General features: G+C 41.9%; 2 protein-coding genes and 1 pseudogene across 4 annotated transcripts; all 3 read left to right on the forward strand.

Moving 5' to 3' along the window:
- LOC130199107 (glycine-N-acyltransferase-like protein 3) lies at nucleotides 1-1,864 on the forward strand (annotated as a pseudogene).
- A 3,681-nt stretch (nucleotides 1,865-5,545) lies between these two features.
- spsb1 (splA/ryanodine receptor domain and SOCS box containing 1) lies at nucleotides 5,546-12,512 on the forward strand. Of its 3 annotated transcripts, none has more exons than XM_056423700.1 (3): nucleotides 5,546-5,792; nucleotides 8,990-9,888; nucleotides 10,998-12,512. In XM_056423700.1, exons 2-3 carry the CDS (start codon nucleotides 9,195-9,197, stop codon nucleotides 11,123-11,125), a joined length of 822 nt encoding a protein of 273 aa, XP_056279675.1. In that variant the 5' UTR covers nucleotides 5,546-5,792; nucleotides 8,990-9,194; the 3' UTR covers nucleotides 11,126-12,512. The 3 variants fall into 3 exon arrangements, with proteins under 3 accessions (XP_056279675.1, XP_056279676.1, XP_056279677.1); XM_056423701.1 differs by having other exon boundaries at nucleotides 5,792-5,866; XM_056423702.1 differs by lacking the exon at nucleotides 5,546-5,792 and adding an exon at nucleotides 5,878-7,023.
- Nucleotides 12,513-17,658: 5,146 nt separating this feature from the next.
- slc25a33 (solute carrier family 25 member 33) lies at nucleotides 17,659-25,966 on the forward strand. The gene is made up of 7 exons (XM_056422447.1): nucleotides 17,659-17,823; nucleotides 19,301-19,474; nucleotides 21,124-21,201; nucleotides 22,331-22,431; nucleotides 22,763-22,829; nucleotides 23,394-23,674; nucleotides 23,760-25,966. Exons 1-7 carry the CDS (start codon nucleotides 17,783-17,785, stop codon nucleotides 23,957-23,959), a joined length of 942 nt encoding a protein of 313 aa, XP_056278422.1. The 5' UTR covers nucleotides 17,659-17,782; the 3' UTR covers nucleotides 23,960-25,966.
- The last annotated feature ends 12 nt before the right edge of the window (nucleotides 25,967-25,978 follow it).

The following is a 25,978-nucleotide window of genomic DNA, read 5'->3' on the forward strand; positions in this document are numbered from 1 at the left end:
ATGTGTGTTGACTCCTGGCCTACATTCACCACTGTCATTTGTTAACGTCAAAAACCGGTATGGCACAGAGGGACAAAGATAACTAGCGGGTTCCTCCAGAGTAGCCTGGTGATGTCTAAATCTGCCTGTGAAGCGTTTCAGTAGCAGCTTCGGGACGATTCCTGACATCGGCACCTTCTTCACCAAGAACCCGGGAACTCTGAGCATCTGCTGCTTAATGAGAGAGTCGTAAACTGGAGGAACGGACATTCAGAGGAAATCTGGAATGGAAACCAACAATGCGATGGTTGAAAGTTGGTTTCTTTGTATTTTTCGACTTACCTATCTGTAGCTCTCAGCCCCAACAACATGAAATGCTAACGAAGACATGAATCTTTACAGATAGTTAATAAATATTTTACTTGGCAGTGTAGTTTTTAGCAAAGGGGATTAAAACAGGAATAACTTGTGCTTTTGTTGAGAACTACTTCACCCATGAATTAATACACACTCTGTGTGACAATGAGCATTTTCTGGCAGCAGGACGCTGTCTGTTGGCTCAACTCTAGATAAACTACAGTAGCTCAGGATGTCACAAAGATATATTAGTCTTTGGATACAATACTTTCAGATTAGAACTTGTGTTTTGTCTTTCATGAAAGCTGACAATAATATAGATGTAAAACATCACCGGGCGTATTGTTTAAACTTAAATGTGGACTGTCCATTTGTTTTTGTGCTTGCAAATAGTAAATGCATCAAGTGCAACAAGGCGGTCAGCTTTAATATCAGGACAAATACAACAATAGTAGTTTTGAGCAACAACTACACAATGTCTTTTTTCTCCAATCAGATGATTCTGTAATATGTGGTTTTGTTTGCCAAGGTTAAGGATGCACCGGTCTTATATGTGAGAATGATATTGGCACAGACACTCATACTTATTAAGCAGATTGGGTGTTACAATTAATCTATACAAATACAATACAGTCTTTTTCAATGTCTTCATAACTATTTTGCGTCACTGTGTCTGACCGACCTTACCTTATATAAAAAGTATTGTCATGAGCTCCATGCAAAGGGATACAGTATGCAGCTCTTAAATGTGTGAAGGAGACCTCTGGCTTCAGATTGTTATTTTCCTTGGGTAAATACAATGAGTGACTTAATGAGAAAAGTCTGTGAAAACAAATCATCCCTTTGCTTATGTGTTTCTGAAAGGAATACCACGCTCACATTGTGATCTCATCAAAGAGCTCGCCTCTCTCAGGGGGCTTGAGATAACAGAATATGGGGTTATAACATCTTCATGTGCCGCAATCCGGAGAATATGACTGGCAAGAGTGAGTTTCTGAAATCTATTCGGGACCTCAGTTCAAGGCAGCTCCATTGTATCCTGCAGCTATAGAGACTATGATATGCATTTCCTTCATTCATCTTCATATTTGTTGTTCACATTCTCTTCTCTGCCGACCAGGAAGGTGTTGCCGCTGCCAATTTTCATTCTGGATGAGTCCCACGCGGAGCTCGTCTTCACAACACTGCCTTACGTAGGCGGGTGGGAGAGCCTCAACCACGTGAGGGTTTGTATCCGCCATCTGCCAAACCCCTGTGTGACGGATGAGGAGGGCCGGCCCGTGTCGTGGCTGCTGTCTGACGAGCTGTGTGAGCTGAGGACGGCCTTGGCTCTACCAGAGCACAGCCGGGCCGGTCACCTCCTGGCTCCGTCTCTCGCTCTGATCCGCAGGATGACCTCTGCGGGTCTTCCTGTCTACTGCAACATCAACCAGCAGAACCAGGCCACCACTAACGCCGTGACCAAACCTCTGCTTGTCCCAGTACGGAGGAGATGTCAGTGCTGCTAATATACAAGGACAGAGTCTGAGTCTGGGGGAGCCAAACGACAACACAATCTAAAAACGTGAGGTTTTATTGTAAAAGTTGAAAATGTTAACAATCCGTTTACTGTGCAGTCCTCATGGAATGCTGCACTTTAGAGAGTTTAGTCCAGTTGTAATAGCAAACTGCAAATAGGACAAACTAAAAAAAATTATGTTGTGGCTTAAAGGGTGAAATGTGATGCCGTGCTGATCCTTTTTTATTCACTGTAAACATGCAATATGAAATTAAATCTGTAAGGACAAAACAAAACTTCCTTTGACCATCTGGCATGTGCATAAGATCTGCAGATCAACCAAGGAGGCTCTCGTCCACCTGGGACCCCTCCCTGGAGGTGTGCTGTTCCCCTGCTGATTGTCTCTTTGTGTTTTAGCAGCAATGCACCACTCAAGTCTGCAGGCCACTTGACAAATGAGCAGCGATCTGAGCAGAGGGGATGCTCATACTGCACCACACATCCTGTCCCATCCACATCCCCCTGCCTGCAGTGGTGCACCTCTTTCAACACCCTTTCCTTTCTCAAGACCTTCAAGCGCTCTTCTCAAAGTCACACAAGTACCGTACAGTCTAAATGCATGCTAGCTGACGCATACAAACACACAGCTAAACACAAATCGGTATATTATCAGTTTCTTTACAGAAATGTCATTCTGTATTGAAAACAAGTTGCATACATTACCATATCGTATACTTTAAATATGTTTGTTTTATATTTTATTCATGAATATCATGACATAAAATAACTGCATGGCAATAAACTTATCAATAAAGCTGCTAATAAACCATTTTGAGAACAAAAAAGCTTTTCTCTATTTTTATATATATTTTTTGAATTAAATAATTTTGAGGGGTTTTGGACAATAAATTGTAATTAGCCACCTATGTCTGATGAACTTTGACAGACATTTCAATTATTTTCTGACATTTTATAGACTAAATTATTAAATGCTTATTGAGAAAATAGTACCGGGATTAATCAGTCATAAAAATAATAGTGTTTAGTTTCTGTGAACAATAGTGTGATAAACAGTTTGTTTAAAGGTTGAGAAATAATTACTGTCTAAACCTTACTCTCCATGCAAACTACACCCGATAATAACTGAAGATTAATTTTATCGCTGTCATATGATTTCTGCTTTACAAAGCTGGACTGCATAGGTCTTATATTGCAAGCCATATCCTGAAATATGAGATGTCTTCTCACCTCCATGAATCTGTTTGAGTGCTCAACCTCCAATTCAGTCAACGTTTTTTTTAAGTACCCAGGAGAGTTTTATGCGAGCTGCCTCGGTTGCAGATTTGTACTTATCTCAATGCAAAACACTTGAACTACCTGACGACTGAACTAGTTCTGTGGCTTCATCAGTATTGTGCCTGCAACTGTAACCATCACTTGAGGACAGCATCCACCCACTGGCCCTTCTCAGAAACTGCAGCCCAGAACAACTGAGGAGTCGAGCGTCTGACGCAGCATGCGATCATTCTTCTTGGCTGCGAGTGCTGCTTGGACTTGCCTTGCTGCAGCTGTCCACACATAACCCCCACCAACTCCATCCATCCCAACCCCCCTATAGAGGCAGTGCACTCTGCCAACCGTGGAGTGGGACGGACTATCGATCCTGCTGAAATGATGGTTTCTAAAAGGGAGGCAGTAAGCATGTCTACGCTCCCCTCCTCAATTGTAGAGGGGGCCTGAGATATCACCAAGCTCAGCACATTGCACCATCACTGCATGAGAAAATGGGATTTTCACCGCGAGACAAGCTGAGGGGAAGGTAATTCAAGCCTCCAAGCTATGTTCCCCACCCAGGATGTAAAACGAGCCCTATTACCTTCAGACGCCTCACACAGTGGACGAATAAGGTCATTTTAAATGTCCTATTAATTCCAGTACTTGTCACAGATGCCAAATCAGATGCCAAATGGTAAAATCTGCATGAGCGCCGAAGTTAAGTACATGAAGAGAAGGAGGATGTTCATTCAGTAGTCAACTTGTATAATTTTGCAAGGAATGCTATTATCAATGAGTGCTAAAGGAATGAAGTAGAGCTTTATGCAGGCTGATTAAATAATTTAATGTGAGGCTCGACACATCAAGTAGAATGTTTTTATTCCAGAGAAACCACTAGATGGCAACAGTGTCCTCCTATTTCCCAACACTCAGGTGAAATTTGGTGCATGAATATATGCTGTGACTTACACAGAGCTGCAGATTTAGAGGGACCTCTGAGCAGGCTTTTACAGTTGTTAGTGTTTGTTACACAAACCAAAATTAAAGTCGTTATAATCGTTTACTGATTTCACTATTTCAGGAAAAATGACTGTACTTGTTTCCATTCCCATCAAATGAATGAACTCGGTTGTTGTAAAGAAGCTGCTGCTGCTAAAGATATTTGCTTGAATGATTAGAAGTGAACGCATCAATTGTGCGGCACATGAAGGTCGTGTGCTGGGTGCTTTGTCCTCGTCAGTCACCACTTGACATTCCCCTGGGGTCAGTGTGTCAGTCAGAGGAGTGTGATTTGGACTCACTAAGCAGCAGTACATGACGTTTAGGATTTTCACTCGTCTCAACGTCATCCCTTCCTTTTTGAAAACTGTGTCAGCGAGGGGCGGAATCCGGTCAAGGTCAAGTTAAACAACACAGTGCCCCAGTGTGTTTCATTGTGTGAGCAATCGTGGCTTACTGCTGCTGTCAGGCCCTTGCTGCAGTTGGTCATATGAGTGTGTGTCTGTGACAGACTGGAGTGTGAATGATCAATTATATACTTTCACCATCACGCATCACATGCATGCCCTTAGGGCAGTCAATAATAGCTTAGTTCTTTCCAATAATGCATTCACGGAGGACACGAGTACACAGGAAAACATAAATACTAATATATGAGTTGGTATTTACCTAGAAATACAAAGCACAACCCAACAGAGAGTCCTCCAGACAACGTGTAAATCCAAAGCAGCTTTTTATAGTGTCGTTAGAAATTAATGTGACACGTTTTGCCTTATTGTCAAACTAACAAAGACGTGAATGAACAGTGGTTTTGTGATGTCCTACCTGACTTGTTCAGCATGTGAGCTTCAGTGTAATAATCACAGTTCAGGTTTCACATTGAAAGAATATGTGCTGTGTGCATGCACTGGACTGAAGTCAGTTTGATATTTGGAAGAGGCATTTAAGTGTAAAATACGTGTTTACCTTTAATGTCTGGTGTATGACGAGACTACGTGTGTTCAATTGTGTCTTTATCTATATTTTTGTCAAATAAGGGACTACATATATATCCATTATCTATCTATCTATTTATTTATTTTACAATACGTGGTACTCTAATTTGGTCCATTGGATGTTATTCTGTAGCTAAAACCAAAAGCTATTCTAAATGTAATAACCAATTTGCCTATTAATTACAGCTGTGAAGACAACTTTTTCATGTGTATATTTGTAATTATATATCCTTACAAAAATCATGAATCTAAACATATGTAGTATTTTAATAGTTTCTGAACATGAGCACCTTGTACAGTCTTAGTTGATTTTATCACAACAATACACTAATATAATATATAGTTTTCTTGAGTCATTTTGAATTGAAAGTGTTTGTGAAGGTGATTTAAATCTTATAAAAATTAATAAAAGGAAACTTAAAATGTTCAGAAGTTAAGGCTCCATGTCAACTGTGACATTTAAATGTGCTTTTTGTTTATATTTTCATGAACAATTAACCCAAAAAAACACACAAAAACACGACATCCGCATAAAGTGCACTCCCAACACGAGGCGGACTTCACTCGGGCAGAAGGGAGGTCCTAATCTCGCCGAGCAGCTGGGAGCGTTTGGTCACGTGACAAGAGAGACGCTCCAGAGCAGCCATCACCATTCCACCAAATTCATGTGCAGCCTGAAATGGTCCAAGGTAAGACTACGATGGAGTGCCTAGGGGACGCCTCTGAAGCCGGTCTCACCCTCTGTTGTGTCCCAGGTCACGAGGTTAGCTCGGTGCCTTTCACCTCCGTCTCTCCTCCCTGTGTTCTGCTCCTATGGTGGCTGCCGAGGCGCCTTTTTCACTTTCTGTGCGTCTCTTTACATCACATTGACACACTTTACACGGGAAACAACAACCGCTGCAACGGGTTGCCATTTCCCAAATGACCGGTTCAGAAGGAGGACCGAGTCGGTGTGTCCTCGCGCCTCTTCGGCATGAGCCATGTTGTGGGGCTGCTCGTGCTAACGCAGAGCTGCCGCTTGTGTAACACGCGTCTGGGACGCGCTCGGGCTTCAGGTGACGTTAAACCGGATCGATATTTCAAATCGACGCTTGATGCACGCGCTGTTCCGGTGTGTGGCTGCGCGTGGACGTAGCTTGAGCACGCGGCTACCGGGCCCTCGAGTGAGAGGAGGCGGCCGGTACGTTAGCTAGCGTGACGAGAGGCTCCTGGGTAACTTCTCCCAGAAGGCCTGTGCGCCCAGGTAAAAGTTACTGAGGTGAGACCTTACTTCCTTCCCTTCAGCGCCAACGAGACGTGTTCACTTCCATAAGTGAGGTGAGACCTTACTTACTTCCCTTAAACTCCAGCAGGACTTGTTCCCTTCCCTGAAGTGAGGTGAGGCTCCTCGAAGATACGCGTTTGTTTTAACTCTTATGATGCTGATTTACCTTTTTTAATGGTCATTCTGGAGGCTGCAGTTATTGGCGCTGTCGTTCTTTCTGATATTTGTATCAGTTGGTCTGGACCAAATATTAAAACACAGCTTAGTTCAATAGCACTATAAACTACACGTTCCCAAAGTACCAACCAAGCCTCACACAGATGTAATGTCTTCATCGGACATAAAGTATTATATTCTGTAACCGTTTTCTGCTCAACAGCTTTTGTATCTGCACAATGGATGACTTTGTCTAGCTACTTTGAGCTTTGTTCACTCGGCAGGTCAACAAACAAGCCAGGGCTTAAGTTTAAGGGCCCGGTCTAAATTGGGTCTTACAATAGAGAGAAGTGTTTCCTTGGTGCTAAGCCAGCGAGCCCTTCCTCCTGCATCTTAATAAGCTGCTCACCAAACCAGGGGCCCAGGAACCCCAACCCGGCCAGCCCAGGATCCTAGCCCAAATATACCCCTCCACAAGCCACCTATTATACGACTAATGGGTATGTTTGTTTTGAAGTCCATGGTAAATGTGGGAAGACCTTTTTCAATTGTCTCTGTTTTCTGCTTTGTAAGGTGGGACTTTGCTAAAGGGAGAGGAATGGTGAACTTCTGGCTCGGAGGACAACAAAAGTGCAAATTAACATGTTCCCCTCTCCCTGAATGTTGGACAGGCATTGAAAAAGAGATTGTTTCCGTTCAGATGCTGGCCACCCGCCGCTTGCTTTCTCTTCCCCCCTGTTTGCCAGTCGCTGTAGAGACATGACCCATTTTAAATGGTTGTTTACTTGCATTAAAAGTAGAGCCAAAGCACTCAATGAACTCTTGTCTACAATTCAATTAGAGTGGCCTTCCCACATTACACAATGCTCTCTTCAGCCTCGCTGCAACACGGGCACAAGTACGAAGACCAAAGAGCAGCTCTTGTCGCAGGTCCTCATAAAATTCTGCCCAGACTATCGACCTGAATTAGTCCTGATTGGCCTTCAGATGGGTTTCAAGTGAAATGCAATAAATAGCTATGAGAGATTGGATTCAGGCTCCACAAGAAGTGCCTGACTAAAACGGTGGTCCTTTTTGAAATGGCGACAGTGAAGTGCAGCCCAGCAGGTATTCAACCGGCCGGAGTTGTTTCTGAAACTTTTCCTCCTTAAAAGAACTCTGGTCTCTGGTGTCGCCCTCAAACATGATATCACTCTGGTTTTTTAAAGCCAGACGTTTTGTTACTGCGTTCCCTGTTGCCCTCTGACTAGACAACCAATAGTAGTTGAGTAACGTGTCATCCAATCGAGGGCATGGGGCCTACTTTAGTGCTCCTTTTGAAGTTAATTTAGCTTTTGATAAACTAACGGCATTATACAATAAAACTTGTCAGAAAATGACATGTCTTAAAATTGTCCTGTGTCAGGATGGCAAGCACTTTATTTTGTAGCTGCTTGAGGACTTGATTGGACACATCCTGTTATCACAAGTTCTAGACTCGACTGATTCTAGCTGGTCAAGATGTAATTGTGTAAAACTGAGGACGACTAATCGAATCAAGTTTTGTTGTTCTTCATCTTTGTGCGCTCTAATCCAAAAAGAGCTCATAACAACGTGGAGCTCTACATGCCAATTGGGCATGTAGAGCTCCCAACAATAAATGGAAATTATTGTTTAATAAACATTTTAGAAGCTGATGAGAATATTCAGATCAATGTTGCTCTTCTATCGGTAGACTAATTGACGGATCTAGATATCGTACAGCTGCTGGAACTATGGATCATGTACATTAAATGAAAATGTGTGTTAATAATCTTGTAGGTTTGCAGTTGTTTTGAGATGAGGCCACAAAGGGAAAACTTGGTCATAATAGTAGATTATGTATCATCTACAAGTGCACATTTGTGAAATTGTAATCGTGCAAATTTAATTAGTTACAGCGAATTAAATCATTCAGAGATTGTGAATAATTAGGCGAGGATATTCTCTGTAATCCGATCCATTTAACATCATCTTCTAAATCAATAGCAAATATTTTTCTGACTAGATCGGCAGGAACTTGTTGGTCTTGGTTGGCTGACCAGGATATAAACTCAACTGGTCCATACGATCTGGCTACTTCAGATTAACTTCACATGGCTGAGTACACTGACGTGGTCGGCAGATTAATGTTTACTTCTTAATGTTATACGTGTAAATCTAGCTGTTTACATCTTAGATGTTACTGCCTTCGTTTAAATGCTAAACATCTCATGAGAACAGAAACTGTTGAGGCTGCTTAATAGCTCTGAAGATAATGTCTGTAGTCTACTGATTTAATCTAGTTAAACCAGCACATTTACCATTCAGCCAGTATGAGGATGGAGTCTCTTATGTTTCACTTCCATTGCTTTGTAGGATCTAATGTGTCCTGGTCTAAATGTGCCAAGATGAATTAATAATGATCTCGTTGGTCTTCTCTGCTTTCATCTCTTCTACTCTCTCCAGGTCGGCTTTGAACAACACCTGCTGTGACCACTGCTGTCTGCAGCTCGTGACGAGAGGAAGCAGCAAAGCTGCTGCTTGGGTTGCAGGAGCAGTGGATTAGAGGTTCTGAGGTGGATTTCTCCCTCCCATAAAGGCTTTGAGGAGGAGGAGGAGGGGGGGAGAAGAGGAGGAGGTGGAAGAGATAATTGCTATAACCGCCCAGAGCATGGGGCAAAAAGTCCCAGGTGGCATTAAAACCATTGATATGCGGGATCCAGCATTCAGCCCCCTGAAGCTGGAGCTACAGGCCCTGAGTCACACCAAGCCGTCCCGACTAGATCTGCTGCTGGACATGCCACCGGCCAGCGCAGACGTCCAGGTCCAGCACTCGTGGAACAACGACGACCGCTCGCTGAACATCTTCGTCAAGGACGACAACAAGCTGGTGTTTCACAGGCATCCCGTAGCGCAGAGCACCGACTCCATCAGGGGGCGGGTCGGCTATACGAGGGGACTGCACGTGTGGGAGATCAGCTGGGCCATGCGCCAGAGGGGCACGCACGCCGTGGTTGGCGTGGCTTCGAGTGACGCCCCGCTACACTCGGTGGGCTACACCGCGTTGGTGGGAAGCAACGCCGAGTCCTGGGGCTGGGACCTGTGCCGGAGTAAGCTCTACCACGACGGCAAGAATCTCCCAGGAAAAACCTACCCGGCCTTTCTCGAGCCCGACGACACCTTCATAATACCAGACTCCCTTTTAATAGTGTTGGACATGGATGAGGGGAATCTGGGTTACATCGTGGATGGACATTATCTCGGGGTGGCGTTCAGAGGACTTAAGGGCAGGAAGCTGTACCCTGTGGTGAGCGCCGTGTGGGGACACTGTGAAATAAGAATCCGCTACATAAATGGACTTGATCGTAAGTACACACTTTAAATGTTTGAATATATTGTGTTCCTCTTGTCGATCCTATTCCTGCAGACGGTGACTGTCGAGCTGACGAGCTTCAGTATTCTCCAGCATATGTGGAAATCAATACCTGTGAAAACATGACGTTTGTATTCTTGCTTTGCAGGCCAGAATGCATGTACATTATTATTTAGCGTAACCATAACACCTTTTCTCATATGTGAATGAAGTTTCTGGCTCCTGAACTTAGTAAGAAGTTGATTACATAAAAATTGTATTTCAGTATAAGCTCCTTTTTATATTTGGATGCGTTTACTTGTAATTCTTTCTAACTCATTAACTGCACTTTGCCTTTGTTTTTTAAACTAGGAGTTGGTGCCTCCATTATAGATGTTGGTGCTTATAGCTTTGAAAACAGCCAGTGGTCCTTATTCTTTATGTAAAAATGTTTTATTTTGTATTGGACAAATGCTACTTTACTCCACAGATCATGAGCTTTAAATGAGGAAACATAGTTTTTATCATAACATGCTGGCCTCATGTCCCGTGTGCTCATTTGATTTTTCGCTCAGATTCTGCGACCTAGTTTAGGCTGGTGGAAAACGAGCACGACAGATGCAATGATATGCATAACGGCCTGTTTCAATTGTATAGGACATTCCTCTGTCGAATATAGACTGGAATTACTGGCATGTTAAATAGAAAGTTTGTATTCCAAAATATAGTTAATAGTCATGTTAATACCACTTCCTGGAATGTATGTTTGTTTCATTACTTCAGGGTTGATTTCCCGTCTGAAGTTCCTCCTTGAATAGCTTTCTTCTAATGGAGGCAGCAAGAACTGAAGTCAATGCTTCATTAATTAAAGAATTAATTAAGAATGCTAATTAAAATGTTGAATCTCAAATTATCTAGAGGCAACAACTTTTCTTCGAAATGATTTGTGAATATCTTAATTAATTTGTGTTTTGCACAACTTTTCTGGCCCACAAACACATGAGACACGGTCCCGTTAGTTAAGTGTTGACATTAACGAACTCCTGACATGAGATTCAGCCATTGCAAATACCACAAAACATGCTTCTCCTCACCCCTTTCCCCCCTCTTGTCTCCCCCCAGCTGAACCCCTTTCTCTGATGGACCTGTGTAGACGCTCGGTGAGGGTGGCATTAGGAAGAGAACGTCTGGGTGAGATCCATAGACTCCCCCTGCCGGCGTCTCTCAAGAACTACCTGCTCTACCAATGATGCCGACGCCGGTAACGACACACTTGGCACACCCTCGTCTCTTTCTCGCGTTTCTCTGGGATTCCTCTTGGGTTGAACCCTTTTGACAACATTGCTCAAGCCTCCTGGACTGACTCAGCCTTTAGCAAGTATGCTTCTGTGACGGTTGGCGGACACCTTTTTTGAGTTTCTTATCCTGTTTTTATGACTCTTTGCTAATGTATTCTCAAACTTTATAAAATCAGGAATCACTGAGCGCTATGCACATGCTGATCCAGTCGATGCCCTGACGGTCACCATGTTGGTGTACCTCCTCCAGTTGGTAGGTTAATGTGGCATTTGTGGTCGGTATCTCTGCTGTGACTTCGTTATTAGGAATTTCTATCTAGTCGCCTTTTTTAAATTGATTGTGCCAAAACTAAATTGTGTGATGGAAATTTAATGAAGTTGGTGCACAAAGCACGGCTTTTCACCACAAGATGGCAGCACACATTTCTGTACAGACGCAAATAATATTATAGTTTTTAGAAATCATGGTTTTTAAATGAATACTTGTGGTGAACACAACACATAAGGGATGCTGACCACACCCCGTGGTGAGTCTGGAGTACAGTGTGGATGAATGCACTGAGGCAGCTGTAGAGCAGCTCGAACCTCTCGCTGTACTCCGGTGCCCCTGCGATGTGGACGTGTGCCCCATTGCTCACCATCAAGGCATCCGACAGGAAAGTCCACAGCAAAATTGTAACGTATGGTTAATGTCACTGTGATTATTTGTAGCATGCATCTGCAGGAAATCTTTCTCACTACAATCACGTCTTTTTAAAACAAATATTTTCTGTCACTCCTGCTTTTTGTAGTGCAGTAGTTTTCAACCGCATGCGGTCGGGCCCAAGAGTGCTGTGTTTGTTTGTTTTCTCGTGTTTTAACTTTTTTTATTTTTTTTATTCAACCAGTCATTAGCTGATTTCACTGGTTTGCACATATTTAGCCAGAGAATGGAAACTAACTGATGAAATATCCAGAGAAGTGGTTCTTTGTGATGACAACCTGCTACTCTTGGGTCTCACCGGCACATAGTTGAGAACTATGGATGTAGTGTTTGTTTTATGACACGTAAAGGACGAAAACTATAAAGGTGGATGGCGTTGTTTCTAAATCCACAAACTTCATAACCGAAAAAGACAATCTACCAAGTGCTGCACAAATGTAATACAAGATCATATTGCCATATCATAGACCTGTTGACTAGTATTTTTAAATGTGCAGATGTCGTCCATATTCAGCGCTCAGCTGGATGTGGACACACTGCCCGACACAATTGTCCTTGATTGCAGCTTCCATTTTATTTGTATTCCTTGTTGTAGATTTGTTTGTATGTATCTATTAAAGTTTATTTCAAAGTATATATTATTTATTGTGCATTTTACAGGAATCGACTGTGAAAATGTCTACAGGCTACGGACCAAATTAATTCCTGTATTTAGGCAAAATCATGACATGCTTTAAATGGTGACTTGAAGAGGTGCTATGGAGTAGAATAAATGCGTAAAACGTTCATGAGTTTCTAACCAAAAGTTAAATTATATGTGATATATTCTTTCTCTGTTGAACCAGTCTCTCATACTGGTACAGTTTCCCCGAGGCACTCTCAGCCCTGTAATGGTTGAGCTTTTAAAAAGCGGGACAGGATTAGGTTCAGCTAAATTCAATTAAATGCAATCATGTATGCTGTTTAGCAGCTGATTCAAAGAAACTGATTTCTGAACACCCAGTAAACCCAATTCTACCTAAATGGCAGCTGCAACTTAAGAATGCTAGTCATTAAATAGCAGTAACACTCAAGAGATTAAAAGAAAGAAAACAAGGTGAATTTAAGTGATGAGAAATAAAGCTAAAGGCAGAGCTGCTCTCTAGCTGTATGTTTGACAGTTGGTCACATGGTGTCAGCATTTCCTACTCTCATTGTTGAGCAACATGAATCCCTGTGCGACTGACAATCGTATTGAAAAAAGTATTCAGATCCTCAACTCAAGAATACCAATACAACGATGTTGAAGTCTCCCATTCCATGTCCTGCATTCAAGATTTTACATGTTAGACTTACATTTGCAATCTTCCTACACTACTGCAACGGCTGCACAGGGAAAATAATATATTTTCTCATCTTGAAGTATTATGAGAAAAAAATCTGTTTAAAGTAAATGTGATTTTTGGACTGATCTTATATTATATATTAAGCTATAAGATGGTACTGATGCAACAATGTGCAAGCAGAATTGTCAAGTTGGCGTTGGAGGTAGTGAGTAGGCGATGAGATGATTTACGGTGCAGGAAAGAAAAAGCAAAGTCCTGCTCGACACATGTGTAGCACATTACATAAATATCTCAAATTTAAGATTTCAGTATTGGTGGATTTTAAATGTCTACTTAAAGTAACATTATGCAACAATTGTACCTTAAAATAACGGCTTGAAAAAAATGGTGCCGCTACAATGACGCTAATATGGCGATTTGCGCCTCCGCTATTGTCATCGGGGGTCTGGGGAAATAACTCCGCTATGTAAGATTCTGGGGCCGCCCGATCCGGGGCGGATGTACTTCAACCTGCTTTCTGGCAGTGATTACGCAATGTCATATAGTGCCACTCCACGCTCGCAGCTACAGTATAAGGGCGAAGCAAGCGAAGTCTCTTGTAATGAATTACACGTTCCAATGTAAATTATGAATATGTAGCTTTTTGGTGTTGTCAACAATATTGTATTCGATCACACGTACTCCACATTTAGAAAACAACGTATATAGGCTGAAGGCGCGAAAGGTATTTCATCTAAACTAAATGTCATTCTTTTGGTTATGTTAGCATTCATCTCCGATATCACAATGAATAAAACTATGCAGTCATATTTATGTAAAATCTTTGAATATTCTTACCTTATCGGTTGACATCATTTCTTGGTTTCTGACTTCGTCTGGTCATCAATACAAGTGTATGCGAGGCTGCATCTATCGTAACTGGGTATTTACGACACTGAAGTCAACGTTAAATACCTCCAAAACTGAAGGGGGCGCTAAAAGGGAAAAACTCCATTATGGGGCTTTAAGTGAAAACAAAGGAATTATGCTTGGAGTTTAGAAGTCTGGATTCTTGGGCTGTGTCTAAATTAGCATATTAACATGCTATAGTTTTTTTTTTACAATGGAATATAGCTGTCATTTTTTAAAAAAAGGCTCAATCGGCATTGTGTAACCTCCTTCAGCAATATAGATAGTGAATTATGAGACATATTTAAATTAAATTATTTCTGATTGCCATTGTTAAGCACCTACAAGGAACTTTAGGTTTGTGTTTATTTTGGCAGTCCTCATGGACAAAAGCAGCACTGTTTCTGAGCGCTAGAGTCACTTTAGAAAATCTCTCGTTTTACTGCAGCAGTCGGATAGCGGGCCCTTGCAGACCTGGTCCTGGTAGTTGGCTCCCAGCGAGGCAAAGCTTAGACTGGATGTGAGGCTGGTGCTGCTCCACTGGACTGAAGGAGTTTCTGGTGAACCTGCGTAAATGTGTCCGATTCTGCCCATAATCACGAGCATTAAGAATAACTCTTTAGGAATGGCCGATCTTCTCGCTGGTGGTCTTATTTACTTGTGTAGAGATAATGGTAGTTAAATCAGACTTAGAACCAGTTAAAAGTGCCTCAGTGACTTTAAGTACAATACTGGAGTAAATGCATATATTTACTTTACACTTAATGACAAACCTGTGTTCTTTCTATGGAGGACTTAAAATGACTTAAGTATAAATAAATAAATGCATGATTAAATACAAGAATAAATAAATGTATAAATAAAAAACGAAATACTGGAATGAATAAATTTAAGTTATAACTCAACAAGACATCAAATAAATATATTTCCACATTTCTGTATTTCTTCATTTATTTATATCTCTGTCCACACGTATTTCTTCATTTATTTATGTGTGACATTTACGTGTCCGTATATTCAAATGAGCTGGGCGGCCCGAACCTCATTGTTGAACAGGATTGGTCAAGTCAGGGAGCAAGACAGAAGCAATCGATCCCTAGCACTTGGACCTGTAGACGAACAGCGTTTATTATGCATTCTTGTCTGTATATTCTAAATACTACTGTTGAGTCACGGAATGTAATTTAAGGATGTTTTAGCCGAGAAGTTAGTAGTTTAAGCATAAAATCTGTGGTCGCTTTGTCGAGATTCAGCATAATAAGCGACGGAGATTTCAGGTTCTGCTCGCGGGACCTCTGAGCTCCGCAGCGCCGGGCGGTCAGCGCGCTGTGTGGCCGCCGAGAGAAGCCTGATCTTGGCAGGACTTTTTGAAATGCTCCGCTGGCTCTGACGTCTCCGTAACGGCTAAACATGAGATATATTTAGGTTTTGGAGGATCTAACAAGCACAAAGAGTTTATTATTTATTAAAAGATAACGTTAAGTCAGTTTGACTGAGGGTTAAGATTCAGAACTTCATATTGTAGCGACCCTGGGTCAGGAAAGCTACGAGACATTGTATAGTTATTACCGTTTATTCGTAGCCTACGCCAAACGACAGTGAACACCGCAACACATTCTACTCCACTATAAAGTATTTTACAGTGAATAATTGGGAGTAAATTCATGAGCAAGAACAGTTGATGTGGTGACGTCACAAGACCAGAAAGACCGTCCTGCGTCCTCGAGAGTCTGGACTCCCGAGACCAGACTCCAAAAGAACACGAGTCTGTACTCAGTGTACTTGGAATTGATAAACGGCTGAAGTCAAAAAGCTGTCTCGGCTAACTTCTGCTAACGGTTAGCTGAGCGAGCCAACTTCAGCATCATTTGCCCGGCAGAAGTAGTTGAGCATAACACACCAGGTGCATCACACTCTAGTGACCAATCATGCTTCAGACAGAGGTTCGGACCGCCCCAGCTCATTTGAATATACGGACACGTAAATGTCATGCATAAATAAATGAAGAAATACGTGTGGACACATAAATAAATGAAAAAATACAGAAATGTAGAAATAGATTTATTTAATGATGTCTTGTTTAGGTATAACTTATATTGATTTATTCCTGTATTAATTAATTAATTTATACATTTATTTAAGCATTTATTTATTTATTCTTGTATTTATGAATTTATTTATACATTTATTTAAGCATTTATTTATTTATTCTTGTATTTATTAATTAATTTATACATTTATTTAAGCATTTAATTATTAATCCTATATTCATGCATTTATTTATTTATTTATACTTAAGTCATTTTAAGTCCTCCATATCTTGCAGCTGGTTTGAGGAGACAATTTGGACAAAAATTACAATGATGTCATTGCACAAACAAAGGGTAAAACGACACACCTGTATTTTTTTATATTGTATTTATAGCCTATATATCCCCAGGCTGACAGCATAACAACTTTTATGGCACTGCTCCTTGCTGCACGGCACATACCATAACAGCACATGCCCTTTATGATTCAAGATTCAAGATGTTTTATTTGTCACATACACACACAGGGTGTGCAGTGAAATGAAAGTGGCAATGCTCAGCAGGAATGTGCAAGGGCAACAAGTACACACTATTTACAATAAAAAACAACACAATATTTACAGTAAGTGTGTGTGTGTGTGTGTGTGTGTGTGTGTGTGTGTGTGTGTGCCTAAGAGGGGCAGTTGTGTGGGTCTATGTGGGGGTCCTGGTGAGGTCGGAGTTCACAGTCCTGATGGCCTGAGGAAAGAAACTCCGTCTCAGTCTCTCTGTTCTTGCAGCGTGACTACGGAGGCGCCTGCCTGACCGCAGCAGCTGAAACAGTCTGTTGTTGGGGTGGTGAGGATCCTTCATGATCCTGCCGGCTCTGGTTCTGCACCTCCTGGTGTACAAGTCCTGCAGGGTGGGGAGTGTAGTTCCAATAGTGCGTTCACTATACACAAACCGGTATGGAGTCATATTTCCTCTCCAATTTAATTCGAGAGCCATTTTGTTCTGTGATCTTCCATTTGAAAAAGTTGATGCTGTTTTTGTAATTTCCCCATTCATTTATTATGAGATGGAACAGCCACTGATAGTTTGAGTCAAAAAGACAATTCAGTCTTCATTAAGAAACCTGAAAGGTCTTTTACCAAATCAAACCAAAGTTTGTATTCTCATTATGTCACATTCGTATTATTCATATGGACTTCACAAGTGAAGTGTGAACTATATAAAACAGTGTTTGGTTTAGTCTCTTTATAATATCTCTTTTTAAAACGAATAAATTAGATACTACTGTTATAACAAGTGCAGAATGAAACCTGTTTGTGTCACACTTAAGCCCGTGAAGGTCAGGAGGAGCTCAGAGGTGCACAGTGTTATTCTCCGGTTGTTTTGTTCAGCTTTGTTGCTGGTAATAATTGTCCAACAACAAGAAAAAAAACAGCCATTACGCGCACGACGGCGAGCACGTGTCCCCACGTCACGGACAACACCCCCGTCCCGCCCACTGACGTCAGTCCTGAGCAGTTCCTCAGGTCACCCGCCGCTCCACCGAGCCGGTAGAGACACGGCAGCACACGGGGATCACACAGCCGCGGCTCCTTTGCTTCCCTCCGACCCGACGAGATTTTTTTTACAAGCGACATAACACGAGTATGTTGGCGGTGTGAAGACGAACAGGATGCCGCAGAACAACACTCTACTGAATCTCTTTGCAGGGGGGTAAGTGCTCACCTTACTGCTTCGCACCGGATTACGGCTCGACTGTCTTTAATCACTCCACGGTTCAGCGGTAACGCGACCTTGGGGTACGCGGGGTTTGTTGCACGAGTCACCCAGAAATGACTCGTGAATCTGACGCAAGTTGCGCGTGAGAGAGGCCAGCTAACGGGGAGCCGAGCTAGCTCGTGTTAGCTTAGCTCGAGCTGCGGCATTTAACACCGGTGACATCAGTTTGTTCCCCTGTGTTCTTCTTTGTGGGGCAAATGGACGAGACGGGATACTAACTCACTCGCGTGAACTTCTAGATACGAACCTGTTATTAAATAACGATGTCGTCGCGGACAAAGAGCCTCTCGCACTCATATTTAAGTCCCTTCATCAGTAGCCGACCGATGCATCTTGCGGAAGTGTGCTAACAGCCGGCGGCTAGCAGCGTCCCGCTGTCGTGGTTCTGCTCTGGAAGGTGGTGTTCGTGCAGCGAGCAACACGGTCATGGCAGACGTCGTTACACCGCTGTGTGGAATGCAAGCAGGCGAGTCTGCTGCCTCCGTCACATTGGGGCCTGGCGAGCTCGCTGGCTTCCACATGACGTTAAAGTCTCATTCAAACTGCGCTGACTTTTTAAAGTGACGCCATTTTACCCTTAAAAGTGTTGCGATGAGCCTTCAGGTTAACGAGCTGCGCACATGGAGGCGGTTTAACTTGAGACTTATGATGATCAGACGAAGACGTGGACCGCTCGGTTGAGCTGCATCCGCCAGAATCTCCTCCGACTCTTTGAACGTGTCGGACCGTCTGAGGGGGAATGTGTGTTTACCTTTCGAGGTGACGATGACTCTGGAGCTCGGATGACGTACTAACAACAATACTTAATGCCATTTTACTAACGCACTGGTCATTTCCACTGGGCACACTCTTGCGACCTGTTCCCGCTGGAGTTCTTAATTTTGTTGTTTCGCAGGTCACGGCCGCAACAACTCGACAACAACGCAATGTGTCATCATGGTTACGTGTTTGTTTGTCACGTTAGGTTGTGCAACATGGATCAGTGTATAACTCTGACTGTGTAATTAAATGACAAAACCCTCGGATATGGGTAAACGGGTGACTCCGCGAAAGACCTGACCTACCGTAATTGCATCATATTTAGATGAAGTTCATAGACATAGTTGATAAAGGACGTACCTATTTAACAGCAAATTACTAGATTCATGCAATGTGAATTGCAGGAATGGGGTTTTAAAAACGGTCCAAGTGCAATTCGTATGTCTGAGCCATTAAACCCTCAGTGCCAGATGTGTTCACTTTTATTGCAGAACCAGAGGCCAGTCTTTGACCATAATTGTTCATCGCACTTGGTCATAGCTCCTCAGCTGTTTTGTGATGGAAGAACGCTCTGCTAAAATAAAAGACCCACTATAAAACCTAAACACTCAAAAGTCTAAAATCTTCACTTGTATGTATTCTCGATTTTCAGATGTAGTGGTACGGTGGGAGCCATCGTCACCTGCCCCCTGGAAGTGTTGAAAACACGGTTGCAGTCTTCTGGCCTCGCCCTTCGACCCATCTTCCAGGTCCAGCTGGGCAGCTTAAGCGGAACTGGAGTTATTCGACCGAGTACAGTAACTCCAGGGCTGCTTCAGGTCTTACGGTAAGATGTTTAAAAAAAAATAAGTTTGCTGTTCCTTGGGATAATTAGCTTTTTCTGACTGAACCGAAGCACACACGGGTGTTTCTCTTTAGTGTGATTTCCCTGAAGGAACTGTTTTCTGTTGGACGCTTGTCAAAGTGACGTCCTGATGAGTTATGCCCTGCGAAGACCTGAATGTATAGGCATAACTCATGTTATTGTAATATATATATATATTTCTATGTATATGTAATTATTTTGAATAGCTGTATGAAGTGCTGTGATGATTTAGTCCATGGAATTACTTTGCTTTCTTCTGCTGTCGTGGTCTTAAAATTCAGTCCTCAATTTCTACATTAAGTGAGGTTTTGGTATTTGGTGTCTTTAACCAGCTCTTTGGGGCAACCCGAAACAGTGTCCTGTCGTGAATGTTTTTTTGTGGTGTCTATGAAAGCAGCCTATTTGTGACTCAGGTTGGGAAGAAACTAGAAGCGGTATTTGCGTGCCAAGACGAGGGGGAGGTTTTATCCAGGGTGCTTAGTCTGTATCATATTACACTTAAAGGACTGGGGCCACCAACTGAAACAGCCTGGACTGTTCAGCTGTTGCTTTTAGCTGTTTAAGTTGTGTATCAAAATACATATTTTTATATATATATATTAGGGCTGTCAATCGATTTAAAAAAATTAACTAATTAATCGCACATTTTGAAATTCATTTATTGCGATTAAAAGTTTTTTTTCTTTCTTCTTTTTAAAGACAAAACAGATTTTTTTTCTTCTAAAAACGGAAACAGTGTCAAATCGCACTGCCGCGGCTTGACACTCAGGAGTGAAAAAACTTCAACGAACACCGGAAGTAAACAAAGTTGCGTTAAAATATTTTAGTGCGTTAATGCGGCCAAATTAATCGCATAGATTAACGCGTTAACGCTGACAGCCCTAATATATATATATAAAAATATGCATTTCAAAATACTTTTTTTGTATATATTCAACAACAAAAAAGTCTTTATTTATATATATATATACAACTAATTCACAATTTATTGTAAATTGGGATTGTTTGCTATTGTTTCCAACTTGCAACACTATTATTTTAGGCTGTGAGGGAATTGCACATGTAGGCTTATATTTATGCAACATTATTTCTGGACATGAAACTCCTTCTCAGTCATTGAAACCTCAATAGTGACCACTGCATTATTCTGTGTCTAAAGTACCTGTTGTTGGAGAGGAGGTGTCAGCAAGAGAGGTGGAATGCATGAACACTGCTTGACGGATGAAGTTTGCTTTACGAATGCCAACACAAATTGCATGTTACCCTCCCCCCCTTTGCGCAGCCCCAGACAGACGTGACTGTCATCGGGCCAATGAAGTTCACCCTCTACAAAAAGTTTTTTTTAAACCTTGAGGGGGCGTGGCTGACGCTAGTGCAGAGTGGACTGTGTTTCATGAATAAACTTTGTCAAACCAGTTCAAGTGAGCAGGAATTTCCAAACACTTTGCATAAGCTATCGCACTCATTCCCATAAAATAACTGGTGGGGACAGGCCTCCACGGACCTTTTCTGTAACATATGTAGAGACAGTTTGACTTGTATATGAATACAACCTGTATATATGTAATCTCAAATATTTGTGTTTTGACAGTGGCTTCATTTTGTTTCAGGTCAATACTAGAAAAGGAGGGACCAAGATCACTGTTCCGTGGCCTGGGGCCAAATCTTGTTGGTGTGGCTCCCTCAAGGTACAGATACATCAGTGTCTCCACTACACTACATCTCCCCTCCTTTCTCACCCATTGCTGTTTTTATTTAACAATGTCCTGACGATATGGCAATCTCTGTGTGAATGATACCTGCCCATTGGGATGCAGGTAAGTGATGACACCCATTTAAGTGATATGAAAAAACAATAAACCAAACGGAGGCCAAGAAGACCGCAGAATGCTGGTTCCTCTGTAATGTGGCAGGACACTTCAGAGTCTATTAATGCACAGCCGCTAACCAAGGAAAATGAATAAGCAGGAGGCTGTGTTTATATTTTTAACTTTAATGGCTGAAAGCAATAACTGGCTCTATAAACTGGAAGCTGATGTCATGGCTTACCTGACACTGTTCTTTGAGTCAGCTGTTTGTTTTTTGTACGCTACAGTGTCTGTCAACACAAGTCGAATGGACTTGTACCGGAACAAACACAAGACGGATAATGAAGAACAAATAAGCTACTATGTTTAGGTAAACTGTTTAACTCTGCGACGCTAACATATTATACATAGTACTGACGATGGCGGCTGCCTTCAAAGTTCAGTATTATGTTATCATGTAAAGTTTCAATTCCACCTTTTTATTTTATTTTTTGTGACAACAAATAGTCGAGACCTTGGTACGTTGCCTCGTGGTTCATAATTTTTAATTAACCGATGAACAGTCCCCATACATTTGCCATTAATGTTGATTTAGACTTTGAGACTCTGTTCAGCTGAAGCGGTTCATAGGTTACGTATGCTTTTCCTGTGGTTAATGAGTAGCCGCAGCAAGGGCCCAGTGAACCCTCGAATTCAGACCGGCTCACATTCAGGGCTGCCCTGTGGGCATCTGTGGTGCCCAGTGCTTATTCAGCCCATTCTGGTGCAGTGGCAGTTTGTTCCAGAAGCCAAGTAGAGGGAACAGACATTGGGAAACCGACTGCTCTGGATGCACTCTGCCAAAGGCCAACGACAAGTCCAAATGGAATATTTTGCAGAATTGCCAAGTTGTTTATAAAACCCAAACTCGCATTTTAAAATGCATTCATCTAATGACCTCAAAAAGATGTTCTAATCGTTATCGCTGCTTCTGTGTAGAGTTCTCACCCGTTTGTTCTCTGTGTTTCAGAGCCATTTACTTTACCGCATACTCAAAATCTAAAGAGACGCTCAATGGGGTGTTTGTCCCGAATAGTGGAGTGGTGCACATGTCCTCTGCTGGTCTTGCAGGTGAGCAGTCTGCTGTAAAATGTATGCAATCCAGGGTCCTGCACAAATGTTTTTGCTTATGCTTTGTCTACCTTATGAATGACATAACGGAATGCTTGCACATCATTATTGAATATTTAAAAAAACATAGTAGACTTCAAAAGGTCAACAAGGTCGTTACAAGCCAAGTATATCTCACTTCAGTATTTTGTGTACAGATGTTAAAGCTGTTACTCTGTGCATTCATCTATTCTTCCAACTTGTGTTTTGAGTTACACCGAGGGGATGAAGTTAATATTAGTTTGAACTGCATTGTAGAACTGAATGTGCTTCTTTACCCCCCTGTTCTCAGCTTTCATAACAAACTCTCTGATGAACCCCATCTGGATGGTTAAGACCAGAATGCAGCTGGAGAAAAGGTGCGTACACCGAATTTCACCCATCATGTTTGTACTTGTTTTTTAACTCCAGTATTCTGGGTTCGAGCTGTGTCCAACAATCCAACTTATTTTAGGGACTTTGAAGGTGGCAAGCTACTCCATATAATTTGACCTTTGGCAGAAACCTTTAACGGACTTCCACGATGCTGACCTCGTGAGACTGAGCGTGTGACCCGCTCCATAAATACACAGCACTGACGCACTGACCTGCGTGCAGAAGAAGAGTCTATATTTACATTGCAGAGTGCAGGGCAGTAGTATCATGTGAGAACTCGGGAACATATCTGGTCACTCTGTCTGGAGAAAACACCTGTCCTGCTGTAAAAAATACCAAATTCAGTTTCAACTATACTAGACACTCATTGAACTCGATAAGAGAACTTTAGGGTTTTGCAAACTTGCTCAAAGGGCTGAAAGTTGATGAATTACTTTGACAGTAAACGGAAAGAAAAGACGAGCAGTAATGTTAAAATAGCTGTTGGTTTCAACACCCCACCAAATACGATTTTGGCACTAATGAGGCCGACTGGTTTGACTCTTTAGAGCCCGAGGAGAGAAGAAGATGAATGCGCTGCAGTGTGCCCGGTATGTTTACAACACGGAAGGAATTCGGGGCTTCTACCGAGGCCTGACTGCATCGTATGCTGGCATCTCGGAGACCATGATCTGCTTCCTCATCTACGAGACACTGAAGAAACACCTCGCCGAGAGCCAATTCGCCTCCTCAAATGGTGAAAAGGAGAAAGGAGCATCAGACTTCCTGGGTCTGATGATGGCAGCTGCTTTTTCAAAGGGTTGTGCATCCTGCATAGCCTATCCACACGGTAAACTACAACATCCATTGTTGGTCTTTTGCAACACAAGTATTTGTTCTGATGACTAATCGTTTTTGTTGTTGTGTCTCTACAGAGGTAATTCGGACAAGGCTGCGTGAGGAAGGCAGCAAGTACAAGTATTTCTTCCAGACAGGGAGGTTGATAGCGGTGGAGGAAGGCTATGCAGCTTTTTATAGAGGACTCATTCCACAGCTAATTAGACAGATCCCTAACACGGCCATCGTCCTCTCCACGTATGAACTCATTATCTATCTTCTTGGAGAATCAAAGTGAAAGAAATGCTGGAAAGTTGGGATCCTGACAAACGATGGATTTCACACAGAACCCAAAAGACGCTGGGCAAAAGACTTTTGAAAAAGAAGTACCTACATTTAGTTTAATGTGGTGCTACAGAGACTTTTATGATGGAACTGAAGCAGGTTGTACTGTTATCCAAAGAGCTAAACATATTTTATTGTAAGCTTGTTGTTATGAGTTTCTCAAAACAAGTCGTGGTACTTAAATTGAAACTCCAAACCTGTGAAAAAAGGTCATCTTTGCAGAGGACTAGTGTTAAGTTAACTAAATTATTGTATATTTTGTTCTTTTTTGACATTGTTTGTTCCCTTTTACCAGTGGTAAATGTACCAACACACATGATTGCGCAGGTTGACTCTTTTGGTAATTCAGATGAAGTGCTAGTATTAGTGCTGTTCCTTGAACTGTATCACCGCAAACCACTTTGGGTTTTTTGTTTCACAAATTCACTGGTTTTGAAGTTGGATTTACAGATAAATGTATCATATTTTTCCTTAATATATATATATTATCTGTCTATCCAATTATATGCAGGCTTATCTGTATGTTTTCTTTGTGGGGAAAAAGATAGTCACCTTTTACATAATATAATGAAAACTTGAATGCCTATTTGACCAATGGCTCAATAAAATGCATCAAGAAACTATATTTTGGTGATTCACCCAAATACTGACGGAATTCTGTTCATACTAAAATCTGCCATTACTGTGATTAAGGGGAAGAGCAGATGTAAAGATGCAGCATCAGGATATTTAAGGGACTTGTTGGTTTTGTTTGGAAGTCCAAATATTCCATTGACTTTATTTTATTAAGAATTTCAGTTTGAATGCTCAAATAAATTGGGAGGAAATAATGTGTCTCTAAAGGTGCGTTCACACCAACGTGGCTTAAGGATTTCATCCCGCAGTAATGCCGCGAATACGGTCACATATCTGGAAATGTGTCTTCCACATATGCCTAAAAAGATATTCACCCCCTTTTTACATTTTTGTACTATTTTTTCAACATTGAATCACAGTAGAGCTATTCTTTTATATTCGTAAGCAACAGAAAAGAAACATTATTTGATGCCACGGTGAATAAAATGAAGTACAAATTTAAATTGGATGCAGAAGTGTTCCCCTGAAAGTTGGTGTTTAATTCTAAAGACATCTTTGGTAGCAATTACAGACTTGATTCAGAGTGAAAGGCTTTATTATTTTTACACTGACAATTTGGCCCCAATATTTTTTTTTAACCTGACAATGGCCTGTAAAGTTGCAAAGGGACCACAGGTAAACACTTTTCCAGTCCTGCCACAAATTCCAGATGGGATTAAGGCCTAGACTGAGATTCGGTCATTTCGCTTTGCGGCCTCCGGGAAATACATCTTCCACCTAAGTAGCAGCTCTCTTTCAGACTGAAGCAGGTTTTCAGGATATACTATTTTCCACTATTAAACTTCACCCACTGCCTTCCTTCGGGCCAGAGCTGGCCTCAGAGGAAGTGGCTCTGTTCTGGATGACATGTGGCTGATCATGGATTCAAATGAGGTACTGAAAATGCAAACTCACTTGGTTACAAAACAAAAAAAGGAAAAGAAAAAACACCCTGCCCCGTAGGAAAGGTGAGTCATCCCTGACCGGAAAATGTGAAATTAAATCAAATGTAATTGAGCATTTTACTTGTTGAGGATTTAAGATCTCAGACATATAAGCACATGGCTAATGTTTGGTTGAGTCATCCACATGGTCCTTTCCATCTGGTAAGAACATGGCTCATGATGGGAGGAAGTGGGAGCGTTGCAGCAGAATAATTGTGTTCTCGATAATTATTTGAATGGTGTGGTTATCTGTGTCGACAATAGGGAAGGAGGAACTAGTCACCCTTTCCCGGTTGTTCTTCCCACGCTCTGAAATGTTTAGCCAACAACATGAAACGGGTTTTGAAAAATCCTTTGTACTGTTCTTTGATTTCCTCATACATAAAGGTTACCAAATGTTATTACAACACTGT

This window comes from Pseudoliparis swirei, chromosome 9 (genome assembly GCF_029220125.1).
Source record: "Pseudoliparis swirei isolate HS2019 ecotype Mariana Trench chromosome 9, NWPU_hadal_v1, whole genome shotgun sequence".
Lineage (NCBI taxonomy): Eukaryota > Metazoa > Chordata > Actinopteri > Perciformes > Liparidae > Pseudoliparis > Pseudoliparis swirei.